This window comes from Anser cygnoides, chromosome 1 (assembly GCF_040182565.1).
Source record: "Anser cygnoides isolate HZ-2024a breed goose chromosome 1, Taihu_goose_T2T_genome, whole genome shotgun sequence".
NCBI lineage: Eukaryota > Metazoa > Chordata > Aves > Anseriformes > Anatidae > Anser > Anser cygnoides.
The window spans coordinates 146,193,996-146,203,171 of NC_089873.1; the positions used below are offsets into that span (position 1 = coordinate 146,193,996).

A 9,176-nucleotide genomic window follows, 5' to 3' on the forward strand; every position below is an offset into this window, starting at 1 on the left:
TTAGGTTTAATTATGTTAAGACTTTATTTGAGTTTGTCATCTTGTTTGAAATATTGTGCTTAGTTCTGAGCTGGTTATTGCAGGAGTGGAACAGAGGAAATAAGGCAGGCAAGGACAGAAGAATTGTTGGAACAAAGCTCTTTTAGGTTTCCACCTGGAAGAGAGAGTTGTGATTCCTTTAGTGATTCTAGTAGGTCGTTAGGCTTTTTCTGGTTTACTAAACAAAGTAACCCCGAATAGTGTATAGCTGCGATTTACAGGCTATCTAGGTTATTTGTGGAATGGTGTTTTTCTCTCTAAGGCCTCATTAGAATCACTCTTCAACGGTCAGACCATATTGGTTGCTGTTTAAAACTAGACCGTTTAAAACTAGAAGTTCACTTTTCAAAGCCAGATGGTTTGCTTTCTTTTTAGCCAACTCCTTACACACCTTCCAGTTCTTTTTCTAATCCCCATCTTCTCCAATACAATGATATTGCATGTAATGCTGCATAAACCTATAGCACACTTCTGTCTTTAGTTTCTGAAAATGTCTTGGGAGTTTTATTGAAGGGCATGAATATGTTCAGATTGGTTTGGTTTTTTTTGTACATGTCCTACATACATGTATTACATTGGCTGTTCCCTCTTCACAAAGTGCCACTTCCCAACTTGTTAGCAACAACTGTCTAACTTTCCTTGTCATAAAATCCAGCTAACGTTTCTTTCAGATTCCTGAGGTCTGCTGTGGTGTCCCTGCCTAAAGGGCTCTTTTGGAATTACAGGTTTGGGGCTTGTCCTTCCTTGTCCTTTCCATCAAGATAGATTTCCTGCAAACCAGCAAACTAGCCAAGGTGTGCACCCAAAAGACTAAAATGCCTTTATCTTCTGTCCCATCTTTCTTGTGCGGGCCTTACTAGTTATTTTTTGATATTTTTACTTCTGTGGCTGGCAGACCTTCTGCTTTTATGGGGGGGTGAGGGGTTGTTAGACCTTGTTAAAAAAGAACAACTTTTCATACAATCTGTCTTGTTATAAAGGTAGTTCCTGGCCTCCAAGGTGTAGGTTTTTGTTCTGGTCTTTTCTGTTCCTTGTAAACTTCTGTTCAGTCCAACTGACTTCTGTGACATAAGGAATCCTGTTCTATTTTTAACCTTTTTTATTGCTTTTTTTTTGTGTGTGTGTGATTGTCATTTGAGAATGGCGCTGGTCTCCCGTACATCCCGTGTCACAGCTGCGTGAAGGTCTTGCACATCTAGGAAGCTGAAGAGCAATTCATACCATCCTGAGGTCAACACGTATTGGGTGATGGGCTGAAGCTGTCCTTGGGGTCTCTTAACTCGGGGTCACCCACGAAGGCATCCACACTCGAGGGGCCTTGCGCTGACTGTTATCTTGCCTGCCCTCTGTTGTGCCATAACCACTGGCTCTTACCAGGCCCAGCTGTTGATGACAAGAGAATGAGTTAAACTCAGCAAATGGTTCCAATCTTGCAGGTGACTGTGTTAGAGACAACAGCTCATTAGGAAGCTGTTCAGTGTTGTTACTGTTTCTTTCAAGTGTTTTCTGTTTCTGTGGTCCTTATGTAACTTTTCCATGAGCTAACTTTCCATCACTCGGTTGGGTTGGTCCAGTCTCCTGGCAGATCCACATGCAATTAGAAATGAAGCAAAACTGTAATGGTTAATTTGTGAAAACATGAACTTCAAGCTGGTGTTCCTGACAGTCTTCATTTTCTGAGGTGACAGAGCTTTAGCTATAAAACAGAATTTTCTGAATAACTATAGCTGGTGAGATTTGATGCTGTGAGTGACTGATTACTTTGAGGGTAAATTTCAGATGAATTCTGTCAACAGTGATAAATTGGTCATTGTTCATTGCAGTCTACCAATCAAGTTAAGTTAATGTAGCTACAAAATGCTGCATTTTTTTATGGTTACAATGGGAGGCTTTTGCAGATTATTTAAAATTGTGTCAAATCCTGACAGGATAGATTCCAATTTAGTTTTTCTACAGTAGTTAATAAAAACAAAATCTGTGCAGAGATGAAACAAAAATATTTAAAAATATACAGTTTTTATTCTTCCAGTTCATCAGATAGACAGGCATTTAAATTATATGCTTACTTTGTACATTTTTGATGATTTAAAATATATTCTGCAAAAGCTTATTTGAAATGAATATATAAACGATGTATGAAAAATCTCTTTAAATGCATGTCTTTATCAGTTTGCTTTCACGTAATTGAACTTTGTGAGACTTGAGATATTATTTCCACCTTGGCTCTTCTGTTTTATAGTAAAAATCCCTCAGCATATTTTTTATATTGTTTTATAAACCTCACAGTTAAAACATTCTTACAGTGTATCTGTGTGTATATGTGTGTATATATATATTAATAAAGTATTTTTAAGATACCTTGAGACCAGAATTTTTAATAATAAAATAATACAGTATTTTTAAGACCAGTAAGAACAAGCCAGCAAAAAAATGCCCAGGTAAGCTGAATATGGTATTTGTTTACACCTACAAAAAGGAATTTAAGGCATTTTGTGGATATTTATAGGAATAAATTGTAGGACCTCCTTCTACAGTAAAAGTAGAATAATATTACAATAACTATTAATTTAATGGCATATTCTAAGTAACTTATCCTGGGGCATACCAAGTGTGTTTATACACTAAGGGCAGAGCGCAGTGAATAGTGACTTTTGTTGGATTCCTAACAAATTTGTTCAGTTCTGTTACCTATTAAATCATTACTTATGTTCTTTATGGTGTTGCTATAAATCAGTCTGTACTATTAGAATCAAGAGTGAAACAACACAAGGGAACAGATTTTACTTTATTCTAAATTGACTGAGTTTTGGAGAGCAGGATAAATGGAAAAGATTATACAATATGGCCATGTTAAAAAATTATCCAGCATTTTACAGGAATTGTTTCGATATTCAGGTGTTCTTATCCAACTCTGACCTCTCAATTACTATTCTGCCTGTCTTGAAACAGCACAGTGACAGTATTTTGATAATGAAAGGCTGTCTAGTATCACATCAGTGTCTACAGGTACTATTTCTGTACATCATTTTGCAGCAGCTTAAAATATTTCCTTTTGAGTCTTTTTAGCATAGCTTAGTGTTCTCCTCATGTAATCATAAGAAAAGGATCATGATCAACTAACATTGAATAAACATGTTGAAGATAAGATTTTTTAATTTGAGTTTAAAATTGTTCAGTGTCCTATTTTCCTTTGTTTTTAGGGGAATAGGCCTTGTTTTAATACCACAAGTGCTGGTGACATCAGAACTCTTAGGAACTTGGGTGGTTTTTAGTTCTTAGTTTTACCTGATTTTTGCGTCACATGCCTGGAATATACCCAGTTATTACATTGTTCTCATGGTTGCACAACATGAGGCATATAAAGCCCTCAAAAGCTATAAATCAATGATTTATTTTTCCCTGCACCAAGTTCTGTGATGAAACTTTTTAATTATTTTCTTTTACAGATTGCTTACAGCTTTTCCTGGAATACTGCAGTACTGAATCCGTTTTCCGTGCTTGTTCTGAATTGCTTCAGAATCCCGGACTAGACATGTGGTTTTTGAAAAAGATTTGTTTTATGCTACGGAAACTCTCCGAAATAAAGTAATCCTTTATTACTGTTTTTCTGTTAATTACCATTAGATCACTGAACTTGGGGACATTTCTCTTTTTTTAAAAAGCTCATCTCTGTTTTGACGTTCATTTGCTCCAATACAAATAATACTGGACTTTCATTGTTAGCAATTATGTTTAAAATGTTTGTCACAGATATGTAAGATGAGTCTCTCAATTTGCCTATAAATCTGTGTAGTTCAGAATATGAACTAAAAAATAACTAGCCTAAAGAACATATATTCCTTATTTATTTAGATGACAAGAATGCTTAGAAGAAAACCCTTCTTTTCTTCCCCCCGACCTTCAGTTTTACCGAGTTACTTGGTAAAAATGTCCTCTGAAAATTGTTTTGTATGTGACTTAAATTTAAGTTTTGTCAATTTTCATCTCTATCAAAAAAAACCAGAGTTTAAGGTCTTGAGCCATATAAGACTTTGGGGGAATGTTAACCTTTACAAAATAGGTTTCCGTTGCTTGTTGGTTACTAATTTATTGTAACAAAGATCTTCAACATGTCAGTGGTAGAATGCTGCTGAGTTCCATTGATGTGCATTATTTAATGGGATTGTTTCATTTACAAAAGCAGGTATTTACACTAAACCGTAGCTTACATTAGAGTTAGTTATTTGCAAAACTGAGGGTTTAGTTTGATTTTTCTTAGGAACAAAATTGAACTCGGGGGGAAAAAAAGTTTTCCTGTAAAATACTCTAATTTAAATCATATTTTTCATTGGAAATAAACTAAAAGTGTACTCAGAAATCCAGATTTTTAAATTTTTTAATTAAAAGACAACCTCACAGGTAGTGCCATGAATCTTAAAAAATGAACTTTGATATATTCTTTAAAGTAAATTTTTTACCCTTGGTTTTGTAGTAGTTCATTACTATATTTGCCTTGATGTTATTGTGGATTTTCTGTACGTGTCCTGTTTCTGAAATCTTGCTTCTAATTGGGGAAACCTTTTTACAGGTTTTCCTTGATCTTCCACTGTACTACATGTAAATACCATTTAGTCAAGAGAAAGCATAGTTCTTGATGATTTTTGTCAAGATTTTTCTTACAATGCATTGATAATTTTCTGCTTAGAGACAGAGTTATGTGAAGCTCCCAATATAATTTTTTTTTAACTGATAGATAATAGATCTGTAAAATCTTTACTGTTAAGTTGAAACTTGTCAATTATCTTATGTCAATTATTCTATGTTAAATCTTTTGCAGAAGCAATAAGAAGATGTTTGAATCGTTTGCGCTTCCCGAAGTGATCAAAGAACTTCTCAGGACAACACATCCTGATCACCATCACTTCTGCGTAGACCTCAGAGTAATTCTGTGATAATTTGGGAGTGGCAGAGAGCAACAGTGCTAGACTCGAGTCTAAGCAAAAGTGACTAGCACTATCTTTTGAGAATTGTTGTTCTGTGTAATGTATGCCAACTCTCTATTGTAGTTCAAAAAGTAATTTATTTATTTATTTATTTATTGTTTTTAGTGCTTTCAATAAAATTGTTCATCAAAACCTCTGTATTCTGTAAGTTACTTTGTATCATGTAGAATCGTAATGATATTTCCCTCATTCATGAATAGGAAAGTGAAAAACTGTAATATGCTAAATTTCTTTCTTTCATACTTTGTGACATAATGCTGCTGTCCTGAGTGACTCATACAGTCTAAGAAATTGGATCCATTCAGCTAAAGTTGCGTGTCCTGAGTAAGCAGATCACTAATACCAACCTTTCCATACAGGCAGAAATTTTACTTCCTTTTTACTCTTCAGAGAGTTTTATGAATTCATTGATTGATTCCTATGGTTGATAAGTAACAGGCAAGTATTTTATCAAATTATCTTTCAGATAATTAGAGTTTTAGTGATTAAAACCAAATTTTGATTGCAGTAAACTTGAGGTATCAAATGAGAATTTTTTAGTTACTTTAATTTTGTAATTTCTTGGCATTTGCTCTTTACCTGTGTTTTTGTAATATCTAGTATTTTGTCCTGCTTTATGTGAACTTCTCATGTAACTTTGCATTGTAATGTCCCTGAAAACGTAACCTATAAACATTTCTTTAAATGCCTGGCTATAGCAATCCCTGATAATAATATTATACTTCAATGCTACTAATGTATTTTATATTAATTTCCAATTCAGTTCCCATTTGGTCTCTTAGTACCCACATTTCCTTTCTGAATGTGCTTGAATATATTCTTAGTCTGTCACAATTCAGTGTTCGGAATTTTGTATATGTAGGAAACGGGATACTTTCTAAAATTTCAACTTAATCTTCCATTTCTAATTTCTGATTCATCTTTTGTACTGTAACTACAGAAAATTTAATTGTAAAATTGAAACTGCAATTAAAATGTAAAGATCTGTTGTATGTTAGTCTTTGACTAACACTGGCAGTCAGTATAAAACTTCAAACAGGTTTACTTCTCATTTTCTTACATTTTTTCTTGTTTTTCCTGTGTCTTTTTTTTACCAAAAGTCTTTAAGTCTTTGAAAGTGGATTGAAATTGAAAGCAATATTTTTTTTCAAGCAATCTGACTTTCATTTATGACAAACTTTTCTATGAAAAGATTCTACATCAGACCTGGCACCAAGTACCAGATGTAGTACTGTCTCTTCTGTCTGGAAGAGAGAGCAAGCAGCATGAACTCTGTTGGTGGGAAAACAATTTAGGTAAATTTAAATAATACTAATAGTAGATAAAAGCTTTTGCCAACAATGGATTATGTTTTGGAATAAGTATTTCTTTATCAGTAATTTCACATTTGTCAGATTTACCAGCAGTGCAAAAGCATCCATATACTTTCAGCTGGAGACAAAATCCTCTTATTTAGGAATTGTATTTCTAGTCCTCATGTGCTGCTCTGCCTGCTTAGTCATTATAATGCTAGAAAATAAACAAGAAAAAAAAAAAACAAACAAAACTATAGAAAATTGTTGGCTTTTCTATATCCACATCAATGTTCTGTTCTTGGCTTTCAGTCTTCATTACTGTTTGATAACTTACTACTCTTCCTTATGGTGCCAACTTAAGAAACTAAATGTATTTTTTAATAGTGGCAAAGATAATGTGGTAAAGAGGCACATAGAGTATGTGCCAAAGACCAAAGTCTCTTGTGGTTTATATATAGTAGTGTCCTGGTTTTGGCTAGGATATGGTTAATTTTCTTCATAGTGGCTGTTATTGTTAATGCTGATAACAAACCGATGTTTTAGTTGTTGCGGAGCAGTGCTCACACAGAGCCAAGGACTGTTCAGCTCCTTGTGCGGCCCTGCTGGGAGGGGACACAGCCAGGACAGGTGATGTAAGATGGCCAAAGAGATGTCTCACACCATGTGGTGTCATGCTGAGCAATAAACTGGGGGGGTTGGCTGGGGGGCAGGTGCTGCTGCTCAGGGACTGGCTGGGCATCAGTCGGCAGGTGGTGAGCAGTTGTGTTACGCATCACTTGCTTTGTGTATATGTATATATGTATACAATTATTATTTCCCCTTTATTTTTTGTCCTATTAAACTGTCTTAATCTCAGCCCATGAGTTTGACTTTTTTTCTGATTCTCTCCCCCATCCCAGAGTGGGGAGTGAGCAAACAGCTGTGTGGTGCTCAGCTGCCTGCTGGGTTAAACCACAACAAGTAGAATCATAGAATCACAGAATATCCCAAGTTGGAAGGGACCCATAAGGATCATTGAGTCCAACTCCTGGCACCACACAGACCATGTGACTACGTGCACAGTCCAATTGCTTCTTAAATTCAGACAGGCTTGGTGCAGTGAGTGCTTCGCTGGGGAGCCTGTCCCAGTGTGCGACCACCCTCTCGGTGAAGAACCTCTTCCTGATGTCTAGCCTAAACTTCCCCTGCCTCAGCTTAACATCGTTCCTGCAGGTCCTGTCACTGGTTATTACGGAGAATAGGTTGGTGCCTGCCCCTCCACTCCCCCTCATGAGGAATCTGTAGACTGTGATGAGGTCCCCCCTCAGCCTCCTCCAGGCTGAACAGGCCCAGTGCCCTCAGCTGCTCCTCATATGTCTTCCCCTCTAGGCCCTTCACCATCTTTGTTGCCTTCCTCTGGACACTCTCCAACAGTTTAATGTCCTTCTTGTACTGTGGTGCCCAGAACTGCACACAGTACTCGAGGGGAGGCCGCACCAGCACAGAGCAGATTGAGACAATCACTTCCCTCGACCGACTAGCGATGCCGTGCTTGATGCACCCCAGGATACGGTTGGCCCTCCTGGCTGCCAGGGCACACTGCTGGCTCATATTCAACTTGCTGTCAACCACAACCCCCAGATCCCTCTCTGCGGGGCTGCTCTCCAGCGTCTCGTCACCCAGTCTGTACGTATAGCTGGGGTTGCCCTGTCCCAGCTGCAGGACCTGGCATTTTCTTTTGTTAAACTTCATGTGGTTGGTGATCACCCAGCTCTCCAATCTGTCCAGATCCCTTTGCAAGGCCTTTCCACTTTCAGCAGAGTCTACAACTCCTCTAATTTTGGTGCCGTTGGCAAATATGCTCAAAACCCCTTCTAGTCCTACATCCAAATCATTTATAAAAACATTGAAGAGGACTGGCCCTAAAATGGAGCCTTAGGGGACCCCACTAATGACCATCCGCCAGCCTGATGTGGCCCCATTTACCACAACCCTTTGAGCCCTGCCCATCAGCCAATTGCTCACCCATCGTATGATGTTTTTGTTAAGTTGTATGCTGGACATTTTGTCCAGTAGGGTCCTATGGGAAACCGTGTCAAAAGCTTTGCTGAAGTCCAAAAAGATCACATCAGCTGGTTTCCCTTGGTCAACTAGATGGGTGATCTTATCATAAAAGGAAATCAGATTTGTTAGGCAGGACCTACCCCTCATGAACCCATGTTGGCTGGGACCAATGACTGCATTGTCCACCAGGTGCGCTTCAATAACTTCAAGGATCATCCTCTCCATAATTTTACCAGGCACTGACGTGAGACTGACAGGCCTATAATTGCTAGCGTCTTCTTTCTTGCCCTTCTTGAAAATTGGCACAACATTTGCCAGCTTCCAGTCTACTGGGACCTCTCCAGATTCCCAAGACCATTGAAAAATAATTGAGAGAGGTCCCACAATGATGTCAGCCAGCTCTTTAAGCACCGCGGGATGAATCCCAACCGGACCCATGGACTTGTATGGATCCAGGTGGAGCAGCAAATCCCGCACATGTTCAGGGTCGGTTGGGAGTTTATCATTCCCACCATCATGGTCCTCCAGCTCAGGGCACCCTGGGTCCCGAAGCCCATCATCAGCGTTGAAGACAGAGGCGAAGAAAGCATTAAAAGTCTCTGCTTTGCCTATGTCCTTGTCTGTGAGGAGACCTTCCCCATCAAGTAGCGGACCTATGTTTTCTTTGGTCCTCCTTTTTCTGTTCACATATCTAAAAAAAACCTTTTTGTTGTCTCCCACAGACATGGCCAGCTTCAACTGTAGTTGGGCTTTGGCTACATGAATTTTCTGCCTACAAACGCGAATAGTGTCCCTGTATTCCTTCCATGTTGTCTGA

General features: G+C 38.1%; 1 protein-coding gene across 6 annotated transcripts in view; it reads left to right on the plus strand.

Annotated features, from left to right (window-relative positions):
- The window catches only part of LOC136787711 (coiled-coil domain-containing protein 138-like), a 35,566-nt gene extending 28,395 nt beyond the window's left edge, over nucleotides 1-7,171 (plus strand). The window contains exons 13-15 of one of the 6 annotated variants that reach the window (XR_010826930.1): nucleotides 765-833; nucleotides 1,179-1,475; nucleotides 3,486-3,622. Coding sequence is in view for 4 of the 6 variants with exons in the window: in XM_066985029.1 (XP_066841130.1) it covers nucleotides 3,486-3,624; nucleotides 4,856-4,970 (254 nt within the window). In the remaining 2 variants the exon portion in view is untranslated. Of the gene's footprint in view, nucleotides 1-710; nucleotides 2,398-3,485; nucleotides 3,625-4,855 lie in introns of those variants that run through there. The other 5 variants (XR_010826931.1, XM_066985029.1, XM_066985036.1 and 2 more) reach the window with 5 other exon arrangements.
- The last annotated feature ends 2,005 nt before the right edge of the window (nucleotides 7,172-9,176 follow it).